This window comes from Lissotriton vulgaris, chromosome 4_1, assembly GCF_964263255.1.
Source record: "Lissotriton vulgaris chromosome 4_1, aLisVul1.2, whole genome shotgun sequence".
Lineage (NCBI taxonomy): Eukaryota > Metazoa > Chordata > Amphibia > Caudata > Salamandridae > Lissotriton > Lissotriton vulgaris.
In genome coordinates, this window is record NC_141691.1 from 595,569,578 (window position 1) to 595,582,903 (window position 13,326).

Sequence of the window (13,326 nt, forward strand, 5' to 3'; positions counted from 1 at the left end):
TCTACACACCCTACACTTGTCAGTGACGTGGTCAGGGTACAGGCAATATAAGCACAGGTCGTGCTTGTCCTCCGCTTGAATCCGCTGCTTGCCGCAGGAGGAGCAGGCCCTTAGGAGGGCTTTCTTCTGTGAGTCCGCCATGGACGAAGTTTTCTTATTAGATTCCGACATGTAGTCGATGATAGGATAAAACCCTTTTCGTACAAAGTGAACTTCGGCGAAGTTTGAGACTTCGAATTTTTGAAAACCTGAAGAGCTCAGGTTGGAGACTCCCTAGCACAACGTGCGGTAGAAAAATCTGAGGGACGGAGGCTCCTCCCGGGAAGGTTCTAGAAGGAGGTCGGAGCTGATTGGCTAACGATGAGAGTTCGGTCCTTTTTACATAAGGACGTGTAAAGGCCCCAAAAGGGGAGGCCCTTCGGCCTATATTCTCTATGTATGTCCTTAGGACATTACTTTTTTATGTACCGGAGGCTCCCGTCTCGGCGACGGGGAATGATTCAGGCATGTGAATCTATGAAAGACACCCAAATACTGGATAATCTTAGACTAGCCTGTCTTGTATATCAAAGTTATAGTAAGTCGGCCCCTCGAGGAAGAAATATAAATTACTCATTCTCTCTCACTTTCCTTTCTCTGAATGGCGTTTTCGTTTGTGATTGTGCAGGTGTTTATCAGTGTTTATTTGTTTATACTGAAGAGGGCTGATTCCCTTTTGCTGGGGGTTTAACAGTTTTGGTAGGTTTAAACCGAAAACAGGATAGCCTACTTACCCTACAATGCCTCAGTTGAGAGTATAGCCTACTTACCCTACATTGCCCCAGTTAAGATTGGCTTTAATAGTGTTGTCTTCATCCACGTCTACTCAGTAAGTTAAGAAGGCTTAAGTCAGGTCAGCTTTATACTGCACTTGTTGCTATGGTGTCCCTACATTTCCAATTTAAGGCTCTACTGTGACTTCAATGCACCTGCATGTCATAGGGGGACAGATCCTGACACTCTTAAAGCATTGTACCATGATGAGAAATTCACACAAGCAGCGGTGGAAGGAGTTAGAAAAAGATACCCACACTCATACAAGTTGGGTCCATAAGACTGTGGATGGAAAATGCACAGAATTATTCTTTCGCACAAGGTATCCCATACTCTTTCCTTCCTTCACAGTTTCAGAAATTGATAGCGAGATAACATTAAGGCCCTCATTATGAGATGCTTCTTAATTCGATGGTGGCGGTGAGAGCAGATATCAGCCCAAAAAGAATTCCTATTAATTTACTTGCACCCAAAGATTTCAACTGCTCAAAGTAGCCAAAAACTCTGAGTCAAAGTCTGGCCAATTGAGGAATTACCGGACGAAATGGACCGCAAATTTCCCATTCGCTTGGTAATTCCGAATTTGGCAGTGGAGCCTACTGGGCTTTCAAAGTGTAGAAGGGGAAATGGGCTAGATTATTCCCTCCTCTGAAGTTACTGGTAACACCAGTGTCAGTAACTCTAGAGTTGGGAACTCTGGAGTGGGGAAAGTCCAACCAACCTTCTGGGCTACTCATAATGAAGGCCTTGGTGGTAAATAGCACCCAAAACAAGAAAACTGAGCAGACAGCCTTGAGTGTTGCAACAGGTTATATAAAAGTTTTATTATCACCGTCAAACTTCACAGTATAAAGACTCTTAGGTCTACAATATTGACATCTTGACTGCTAGAACAAGCATACCATGTTTGCTCTCGAGGCACTGCACAATTGGTAAGAAAGTATTTTAAAGTCTGCTTGTCATGTCCGAATTTGGATGTCCATGTTTAGAAAAAATTCAAAAGCATGATGGCCTGAATACTGTAGTTAATTTTGCTCCTAATAGAACATCACAAATAGGCCATAAGAAGCGAACACTGTTTCATTTTGTGTGAAAAAAATAATTTAAAAATATTTCCTAAATATAGTTCATCATTTTTATTAAAAGATATCTAAAATTGAATGTTTACTGAAATATAGTTGACCGTTCGCAATAAAGTTATTTAGTTTGTTGAATATATGTAGATGGCTGTCAGTCTTTTGTTAACTTTAAGACTTTGTAAACATTGTTCTGAAAACAAATACTGAAGTGTGGTCTTGCGTCCCTGTTAAGTATGGTACACAGGGGAGTCTTCTTGGCATTGTAAGGATCTTCCACATCCCAAATTTCTGGCATGCTGCAACCAGGCCTGCAAGAAAGTACGATATGATGATTAAAGCAATTAGAGAAGAAAGAGCTAAGGATATAGGCAGCAATAAAGAACCTACGTATTGAAATAGAACAAATGAATCAAGGTATTAAAGTAGAAAGAATAGTGGAACGTTATCCCTTTCTCTGGGAGCCCCATGTTTATGCTAGTGGTAGGATGGCTGCTGGTTTGAAGTCTTACAGAATTGCAAACACACCTTAAAGAAAATCTAAAGACACAAATTTAAATAATAGCATTTTTACACATTATGTGACATTTGGTAATAATAATCACCGAGGCTACACAATTATTTATAAAACAAATCTCCAACCTCTATTACAGAAAGTAGTGCTCATGCAGATGTGAAGGACTGCAAAATATGATTTCATTTCTGCTCACTAGCTCATTCCAACTTGAATGAAAAACAAAATGTACCTCCAAGCAAAATATGTTATTTTCAAATGATAAAAGACATTACCAGATGAATGTAAAAAATAAACTGAATAATTTAGCTTAACAGAAACTTCAAGTGATAACATTGCTCTTGGAAATTGGACTTTTTTTTCAAAATGTGCAATTTTTTAAAATGTAAACGTGCCCAGTTTTTCTGTCAGTCAGACCATTCAGCATATAACCACTTACAATTTCTTTTGCAAAACAGACTAAGGATCCAGATGCCCGTGAAGTTCTTCTGATCAGGCACGACAGAAAGAAACCAGCAATGCATGGCATTTGCTTTCACTCACTCATGATGAAGGAAGAGGACCAATTTGTTTTGCTCCCTGCTCAGCAGCCAACTGCTTAGACGCCTACACACATTCTGATGGTCAAAGCACAGACCAGGAACCTTTTGCCCCACAGAAGCATACTGGTTCCACACAGTGCTTAACTAGAGCTAGTGGTTGTCGATTGGGGATCCTGGAACTCATTTTTTGTGGCCACAAATCATTTTTCTGCATCATAAATTTACTGAGACAAGAGGGGGAAAAACAAAACGAACGACATTGGAAAGGGAAGGCAAAAAAAAACGTCACAAGGATGAAAGCAGGCACCTGCAAGCATAAGATAACGAGGCAGGCATTGTCTGTTAATCGATTAAAGAGGCACCAGGTGGATTCCAGGTTATCAGTTTTAGAATTCTGTGCGCCAACATTTAATTTCACAGGCCGCGGGCTTCAGCATTCATTCTTTAACAAATTAAGCACAGCTATATTAACTGTATTTTCCCTATGGCTCCTACACAGAGTGGACCCACACATACTGTTTTTCCCGAGTCAGGTCGTCCTGGTTAATTGTCGGAATAAGATGAGCAACTACAAAGCAAGCAATGACCTGTGCTTAATGTGCATAAAAACATAAGAGCCAGGGCCCAAGGTAGTTCAAAGGAGGCCACTGCAGTGTGGACCACTCATTCTTCCAGCCAGTGCTGTCAAATGCCAGTCTCAAGGGCACCTATTAACACCTCACTCTCACAACTGTGGTCATTTGGACTATCCCGAGTCACCCAAAGATGTAAGAATGACCTGGACACACTGATATCATATTTATTTGTTAAACACACCGCTCATTCGCTCTGTATAAAACTACACAGACTGCGTCACCATATGGTTGGCTGTCAAATATGCGCCAGTATTAAGAAATTAGTGCCAGTGCTGAGCCCTGGGAAACAGCAACACAAACTAAGCACTGCAACAGTGGAATTCGATATTTAGGCATCCTATTCATCGCAATATGGTACACAGACTGTAAGCACAAAGCCTGATTGATAGATGTTTAAGTTTTATCTGAAACGCATTATCCGGTGTGACACATACATAAGATTGTGGTAGCGTTTTTCAGAATATGCAAAATGTGTGAATGTCACATGAAACTTATTTTGGATAATTAGTGTTTTTAATGATGCATAGCGACGCACCCAATGAACTAATGATATTGCACCTGAAATGAGTTTCCTGGGTCATTTAGAAGTGTGAATAATACTACGAATAGTTATGGCATATTTTTGTGCAACACATGCCATTCTTAAAATGGACGCAGTTTCTGATGTTTCTTCAACTTACTCCCGCTCTACACCGCTTCCCAATCAGTGTACCGCTGCAAACCCATCTCTCTTCCTGTTTCTGCGGAAAATCAAGCAAATTACGTAAATGTGTAAGCAAATTATAACATTTTTAGAAAATGTGTATTGTAAATGAAGCTTCATCAGTGTAATCTTCAAGGACTTCCGATGGATGTTCCGCTGAAGAATTGTTGGTGCTAATTCTATAAGCCACTGTTTAGGGAATGCTTACATTGTGTTTTACATCTCCGGAGTGCAGTAGATGAGGAAGAAAGCAGAAGTTTTCTCTTACCCTAAGAAATGAGTTGGTGTGAAACAATTGCGTAGTTATAATTATTATGCAGTCGTTTTTGATGTGCCAAATGTGACCCTAACTATGATCTTACCATGTTGAATTTGCAGTATTTATTATTAGCCTGTATGATTTGTCTCTAAAACCTCTAGGTTTCTGTTATTTGTGGGATTATTTTACTTTTTTCCTAGTGCGGGAGATACTGCTGGTGCTCTTTATCAATCTGACCATTAGAAGGTTTTGCCTAGATGCTTAACTAGATTATATAGTTTCATGATTTTGCATTACCTGTACTTCTGTAATTGTACCTTCGTGTGATTCATGCCTTTTTCTCTGTACCACATTTTAATTGTTCTGTAATACATATATTTTTTAACAATTTTTGATCTAGAACTCAGTCCTTTAAACTTCCAATATTTTATTCAGTTTAACGCTACTAAATTGTGTTTCTTTGATGAAGAATGTAGTATCTAATTCGCTAGATCAACTGGAGCCAAATTATTTCGATACCATTTTGGGGTGATCAATTATTGGGATGCAGATGAATACTGTGGCTCGACTGCCACAAAGTTGGTAGCAGAGTAAGGTCAGTGTTAAAGCACTGTCTCTTTAAGAGGACCACAATATCTTTTTGGAGTGTTTTGGGCCATAGATACCAGAAACAAAGGAGAAAGGAGATTTGGCACTGGATCCTCCTGTGGGGTGACAATCTGTATTGCTGTGCACTCCTGAATTAATTCAGAGTGTAAGTATGATTAGAGAAAATTTAAATGCCTGAGTTTGTTTGATCTGTGATGATGGATTTGGGTTTTTGAGGTGAGTTGTTTGGTTATGTGAGGATGATTATAGCTTTAATTGTTATTTTGATGTTGTATTGTTCACATTTGTAAACCCAATTGATATGTTTAAAGAAAAAATATTAAGTTGGTTATAGGATATCATTGAAAATCCAAGATGTTTTTACCCTGCCTGTATTGTAGTGTTTAGAGCAAGGGACCACATACACGTCGGTAGGTACATTTTCTTTTTTCCAAGTTTGAGTAGATTAATTTGGGTTACTATGCACTGGGTGTAGTACATTAACTTGGGAGGTAGAATTCTCCTGGTCTGAAGTTTGCCCAGCAAGAACTCTGTAGGCTGCATGAGATCCAATCTTGTTTTCTGGAATTATTTTCTCTGTTTGCTCGAAATTGTGTTTCTACAACAGAGTATTCAGACATGTGAAATATTCCTTCCTAGGGTTAACAGACAAGGGGTTTATTAATTTTTAAAGATTTATTGTGGTTCTGTAGTTGTTTTTCCAGGTCACAGAAAAGTTACACTGTGATTGGCCATTCAGTTAGAGAGCCAACTGTGAATAGCGTGATGTTCCCACTAGCTGTGTAATGATTGGTTGCTAGTCAGTATAGCTGCACAGTGATATGATGACCTCTGACAGAGTGCACTGCAACTGATTATTGTTCACTGAGTTAGTTTTAGTGTTTTCTGGAGAATGAGAACGGGTATGCATGGGTAGAATACTTACAAAACTCGAAAATCAGAAAGAGGATAAGCCTAGAGAGGGTCAGAAGATGCCAAAGGAAGGCGGAAGGCACACAAGCATCTGAAATGATGGAAGAGGTTGGGAGTTACACATCTGTTTCACAAATAGAATACATCTACAGCACATGTTGAGAAATTAGTTTCCCATGGAGGGTATGCTTAATTTTGATAAATTAGACTTTTTGAGGCAGACCATGTTGAATATGTGTCCAATGCCTAGAACTACACACTTCGAAGCACTCAATAAATGGGAACACATAGTGACAAAGAAAGAGAGAGAGAAGAACGGTAGATCTATTAAGAAAACCTTCAGGGGCTGGTTAGAGTACAGACTAGATAAAGAAGAGAAAGCTTGAAGATTGGAAAAATTGAAAGTTTTAAAACATTTCAAACTATAGTTGCAGAAGCAAAGCAGGTTAAAACGGACACATCGAAATAGAAGAAAATTGATGGAGAATCAGATGATGATGATGATGAAAAATTATTTAGTGAGTCGCTGATTTCAAGACCCTTTCCATGAATAGACAAGCAGTACTAACACAGACTACTGTTAGGGTTTGTGGACGAGAAGACATAACAGTGGTGCAAGCTCCTACCGAAGTTGTGCTAAGTGCACCTTTTAGACATTCCAGTCACCATGGCAATTGCTAATACAAGTGAAAAGAGCACACAGCAGAGACAGTGGTGCCGGAGCCACCTCTTAAAGTGTTCTGTATTGTGATAGCTAAATAGAATTTGAAGAGATGCTTCAGGGTAATGTAGATTTGGACAGAATACCGACTGATGTGTAATACTGATAAGATGAGATACTTGATCAAAGAAACATCGAGAAATGCCAATGAAACCATGATAAATTGTCTGATGAGCTAAATGTTAAAATATGTAAAATGGAGAAAGCCAAACGAAATTACAAAATGGATCTAAGACATGATGAAATTCAAAGAAATGCGTATTGTTAGATTGAGAGCCCATATTATCGACTTAATTGAGGAAATACGAAATTGGAGTGATTTACAGAAAATATAGATAAAAACGGAGACAGGGAACAGTAAATAAGAAAAAGATGAGGAGCAATGAAGCGAAAGTGGGGAAGCTATAGCAAGGGATTCAGAAGTAGGAACAACTACGGTGGTTGAGTTTTCTTTAAGAGAAGAACATGGAGGGAATTTGATGCATGCCCCGTGGACGAGGGCAGATTTCCTTCGCATTTACGCGTAACTTTCCAAAAATGAGAGAAGATCTAGCAAAGTGGTATGATGAGGTTCATAAACTAACACATCTTTATCCAAAGCTGCGGACAAATTTAAATTCATGGTTTTAAATTGTTGTTCCAGCAGATTTATGGCTTGAGTGTAAGGTGTTTGCAGGACGGTTGACACAGTAACCACCGAGAGAGGGCTCTAACAGAGCACCATTAGCAGATGAAGCCGAGAAATATGAGGCAGTAAGCGAGCATTTGAAAAAGCAAATTCCAGTAAGTGATATAAATTAGGAAAAGCATCTGTCAACAACACAGGAGCCTTAGGAGTCTGTGCATTCCTATTATGAGAGGTTGATGCAGATATTCAAAAAGAATAGGGGATTTGAATATCCAGGGAAAGATGCTAATGGAAGTTTTGTTTCTGCTTTAGTGAATGGAATGAGATCAGAGATTAGCAATCACATTCAACAAAGTGAATTGTGTTGGTCGACAAAAGGCATGGATGAGGGAATTGTTCAATGCCTCAGAGAAACTAATAAACTTGTGGTTCCCTGATTTCCTGTGGTACCAAATCCAACCATGACATTGTTTCAAAATCCAGGAGAATGGTGCATAGTAAATGATTTGTGGCAAGTGTTCTTTTCAATACTAGTGCATGAGAATTCTCAGTTACTTTTTGCATTTATATTTTTGTATCAAATTCTAGTGTAGTGTAGAATCCCATGCGAGTATACCGAGAGCGCTTTGTTTTTCTCGAAAATTCTTTAAGAGGATTGGGAAAGTTTGAAATTACTGTTTAATTCAGTCCTAGCCCAGGACACAGATGACCTTTTATTAGCATCCAAGACAAAGGAATATTGCAAACTTGATACCATTATATTGTTAAATAATTTGGCAGAAAATGGGTATAAAGGCTCACCAATAAAAACGCAGTATTGTGAGAAGGAAGTTATCTATCTTGGACACCATATTGCAAAAAGGTTGTGCGAAAAGTCACACCAGAACATGTTTCTTCAATTTTTAAATTGAAACCCTGACCATAAGATTTGGATTTTTCTGGGAATTGTTGGTTATTGTCGCAAGTGGATTCCAAATTTCTCTTAGATTGCTAAGTCTATAGTAAAGCTGACATGAAATAATGTTCAAAATCCAGTACCATTTGTTGACGAGTGCCTTGAATCTGAAAGAGCTTGTGTTATGCGCCGGCACTCAGAATGACTGACTATAACATCATTTTCTATTTGTTTTGCCACGGAAAAGATGGATGTGAACTTTCAATTCTTGCTCAGAAAACACGGAGGGGTCCTGGGTCCAATTGCTTATCTTTCAGGAGTGTGGGATCCAGTTGCTGTAAATCTGCCCAGATATCAAACATTTATTGCAGAAGTTTGTTTGGCCATTGAGAAAAGTGAAGGAATTATAATGGGTCGTTCTTCAATTGCATATGTACCACACTCTATTGAATCATTTAACAAAAGCAAAATCAAAGCACATTGAAAACAGCAAGCGATATGAACAGCTAATACTTGGAGAAGAGAAAATTTAGGTTCATAGGCGCAATGTCCTGAATCAATAAACACTGCTTCCAATTTCAGACACATGTGAAGGCTGAGAAATATTGTTGATGACGGGTTGGAGCATGACTGTATTGAGGTGACCAAGTTATGCACAAACCCAAGACCAGATATTAAAGAAGTCTCATTAAAGGACTTAGATTTAACACTGTTTGTTGATGGCTCCTATATGAAGGATCCATATAGAAAATTAAGAGCTGTTTATGCAGTATATTCTATTTCAGAATCATTGGAGGTATCCTCCTTACCAAATATGACTTCAGCTGAAGTATGAGAACGAATTGCTCTAACAAGAGCTTGCTTCTTATCAGAGAATGTAAATGTGATGATCTATACTGATAGCCAGTATAGTTTTCGTGTTGTGCATGACTATGGGCAGCTCTGGTCACTAAGAAGGTTCATGACATCTCGGGTGCTCCAATAAATAATTGTATGTACATACTGGATTTTTTGGATGCAATTCAGAAACCAAAAGAAGTGGCAGTTGTAAAGTGCCAAGCCCATAAGGCTGGCAAGGATTAGGTCACTTTCGTAAATAAGTGTGCTGACCAAAATGCAAGGTATTGTGCCTTGCAGGAAGAGACCATCATTCAGGAGATAAGAGTTCCACAAATGATGTCGCAATGTAGGATTCAAACAATGTAATGTGTTAGTTTATGGATTTATTACAGACTTCCTTGACTGAACTGCTCTTGATGATGAAAAATTCAAATGGATAAAATTGGGTTACAAAAAGTATTAGCAGGTTTGTAAGTAAATAAGGATCAAAAGTATATTCTATCTAACTCGATGTTACAGCCTCAGTGTAAATATTTACATAATCAAGGTCATGCAGGGAGGGACAATCTAATCAAAATATTCAATAAGTACTAGGAAAACACAGGATTTTGATAGGTAGCTGAAGTATGTGACAAATGTTTAGTTTGCCATCTAAACAATCTGGGTAAAAAGACTGTTATTTATCACATTGACAAATCAAAAGGCCTATTTATGAGATTACAAGCACACTTAAAAAAAATGTCGCTTTGTAATGGCCTTAAGTATATTTTGGTGATAGTCAGCTTATTCTCAAAAGGGGTCGAAACATTCCACATTAGGACAGTGGATAGCCTTACAGTAGCCAAAGTGTGCCTCCTGGCTTCTGCCGAAACTCATTGTGGCACCTATTAAAAAAATTAAGAACTTCAAATAATATGTACAGCTTTTGAGATGAATCAAAGATTCCACTGCAGTAATTGACCACAATCCTTTGATGTTGTGGAGAGGACGAATGGTTCCCTGAAGCACAAACTAGCTAAAGACTGCCTCGACAGGCTGAAATGCTTGACGCACTTCCTCTTGTGCTGATGAATATGAAAAGTACTACGAACAGGAAAATGAACTCATAGCCCCATTAAATCATCATGGGTAGAGCAATGATATTTGCACATGTACCTACAGCTGCACAAATTTCAATAACTGATTCTATCCGTCTGGATTATTGCAAAGGTCTGGCTGATGTGTAAAAATGTCTCTCTCTCCAGGTAGATCCATTCACAGAAGACTACAGAGACACTCCCTGCCACAATCTAAAGACAGGGCACTGGATTCTCATCCGTAAACATGTCCGCATGGGCGTTTGGATGAGCAGTAGAGGGACCTTATCACATTATACTGACCACCAATAGTGCAGGAATGCAGCAATGGATCCACATTGCTAAGATGAAAAGAGTTAGAGCAGTTGAAACTGTGAAAGAGGCAGATATTAATGATCAAAATGCACCGACTGTTGTACAAGGTGACTCTTCATTTGACAGTTCAGGTCAAATTCAAATTGTGTATCCAGAAGTGGGTGAAGAATGTGTAACTAGTGAAGATCAAGATGAAAAAGAAACTGACGGAGATCAATATGAAAAACAAGTTGGAAATTAAAAGAAAAATGTAAAGCGACAGCTTAAAGTGAGTGAAAGTTCTGAAGAAGAGCTTGAAACTCCAGAAGTCCAGTTACAAAGTGGTCAGAGTGAAGGGCTGTTGCTGTAAAAAACTAGCATGGGTGCCATCAAAAAGAAGCAGACTCTCATCTAAAAGATAAGCTCAAAACAAGCTGCTGAAAATCAGAGTTGAAAAGACCCTCACCCGGAAGAAGAGCTTTTACTGTGCAAAGAGCAGATGAAAGATAACCTGAATAGTATATGAGATCAAGTGAAAGCTGAAGGTGTGAGAGAAACGCAGAAATAAAGACTTTCACTAAAGAAATTGGAGCTGAATAAACTCCCAGGAAGTGAACTTGTAAGCAGAAACACCGTGAGCCAGAGTCAAAGGCAAGAAAGCAGTCAGCCTTGGAGGCTAACAAGAGTGAATCATTGATCAGTAAAGGATCAATCAGAAGGAGAGTTCCTAATCAAAAGTATCGTTCACAAAAATGGGCATACCTGTCTACAATATCAGAGGATGACACAGATGAAGATGATTACTTCCCACTGAACAGGTGCCATGATTACTATGAGAATGACGAAGATTTAGAGCCTGACACAGAAGAAGAAAAAAACACATTGAGGGTAAAATAGAGACTTTGAAATATTGTGCTTTGACAAAGAATCAAGATAAAACATAGAATGCCGTTAAAATTTTGAAAGGACTGAACGAGATGTCATGCTCAAACAGATTAGAGAAGAATAAAAATGTAGGTTTACTTCCAAGATTGAGAATGGAGTGACGGAAAAAAGTTGAAATATGTATCACCATGCGCGCTAGCGTTATTCTGCTCGCACGCTGATATTTTACAAAACGCACTTTACGTGACGAGCTGGGCTCGTCATCAGCGTGCGAGGAGGCTACGCCATGACGAGCCCAGCTCGTCATCAGCGTGGAAGGGGGTATGGTAAGATATATTCCTATGGAAGGAGGTAAGGAAGCATATGTGACAAAACCTATGATGAAAGTGGGGAGTTTCTAATCGGGAAAGAACGTATAATGAACTTATGTTTGTGGGAAACTTCTTGTTATAACTTGCCTAAGAAATGGGTGGGTGCACGTTATTCAGTTTTATTTTTTCTTATAATGTATCACCTTTTTGTGGCGCATCGTCAGTGCGCATCCTAAAGGTCTGTTTGTCTCTGCACCTGCATCCATAATACGACGTGCGCACAAAGGCAAAGTGATTCCCTCAATTGCATTTGGCTATGCCCCTAAGTAAATGGGGGAATGCCCAGGTGCTACATGTGCGACAGCTATATCAGTATTTCACAAATGATTGTACGAGTGTCTGCAGTCCCTTTGTAATACTTAAGTGCCCAGGGGGCTCACACAGCTGTTGTACCTCCGGGACACTATGTGTAAAAGGGCTGCACATATTTAATTTTGTATTTAGGTTAGTGGGATAACAACAAGGAATGGGTGGGCTTGAGAATGAGGGGCAGGCAGCATACAGGGCAAAGACAAAATGTGCTAATGCACTCTCATTACTCTAGAGCATCTGAGTTTCATTTTAGTTAGTTTCACAAGGCAGCTTCTCATCCCAGGTTAAGGAGGCTAAGACAATTTTATGGACCCGGCTATAACCAAACTGAATTACTGTGGCTATCGCGTAGTAAGCAGTATGACTGTGCTTGATTTAGTCTGCAGAACCTACTTACACCAAACAGCAAAACACAAAGGGCATATCAAGATGTGGCGTGTGACTGAGATAATAGGAACGGCAGCACAGGGGCAGCAGACATGGTCAAGAAAGTAAGGTTACAGGAGCAAAAACATGAGGTCCCTACTAGTACTAGACCGAGCATGGAACATCGAGAAAACAAAGTTCACTGGAGACAAAAAGAGGCTGCTCATGTAAGGCCCTACTCAGCATGGGCAGTCGAATAGTGAATTCTCAGAGGACCTGTGCAGATTCTTGAAAAATTCACTATACATATCACCTACATGCATTTCTTGTCTGAGACCTTTAAATGGGAAAGAGTCTAGGCACCATCAAGCTTGCAACAAGGAATATGCTTCTGCTGTGCTGGTCCTACCAGTGGAGTAATCTTGGAATTTCTAGTTGCAATTTTACTGGATAGTGTCCTGTGAAGATTGAAGGCCTATTAGTGAAGACAGTTGGAGGGTGTCTTAGTGTTTGGGTCCAGCTTAATTATGAGCCAAGAAGCCGATCAACCAAATTCTTCGCGGACAAGGCAATCAAGTTCTATGCAACACCCTAATGCCATTCTCGTTTTTAGTTACATCAAGCATGTTACTAACCTTCAGTAACACTCTTTCTGATAGAGACTCTACCTATCTGCGGATTTCTCTCTTTAGAGTATTCCCCAAGAGTCAGACTGGATCTGGATATTTTTCCACAGTACATCTGGATGCTGGGAGATTGAGCCGTGACACTTCTCCGCTCCATAAGTGACATGCGGGGTCTCTACATCTTTTTGGGGAAGAATTACCTGCCTTTCCACGTGGCCATCCTGCTGGGGTTACACCTGGTCTCCTTGG

General features: G+C 39.5%; 1 protein-coding gene across 2 annotated transcripts in view; it reads right to left on the bottom strand.

The window, feature by feature from the left end:
- Positions 1–1,607: 1,607 nt before the first annotated feature.
- Positions 1,608–13,326, bottom strand: part of DPY19L1 (dpy-19 like C-mannosyltransferase 1) — a 477,954-nt gene continuing 466,235 nt past the window's right edge. For both annotated transcript variants that reach the window (XM_086964815.1, XM_086964814.1), the window contains one exon: positions 1,608–2,200. In XM_086964815.1, coding sequence (XP_086820941.1) covers positions 2,044–2,200 — 157 coding nt within the window. In that variant the 3' untranslated portion in view covers positions 1,608–2,043. The remainder of the gene's footprint in view (positions 2,201–13,326) is intronic.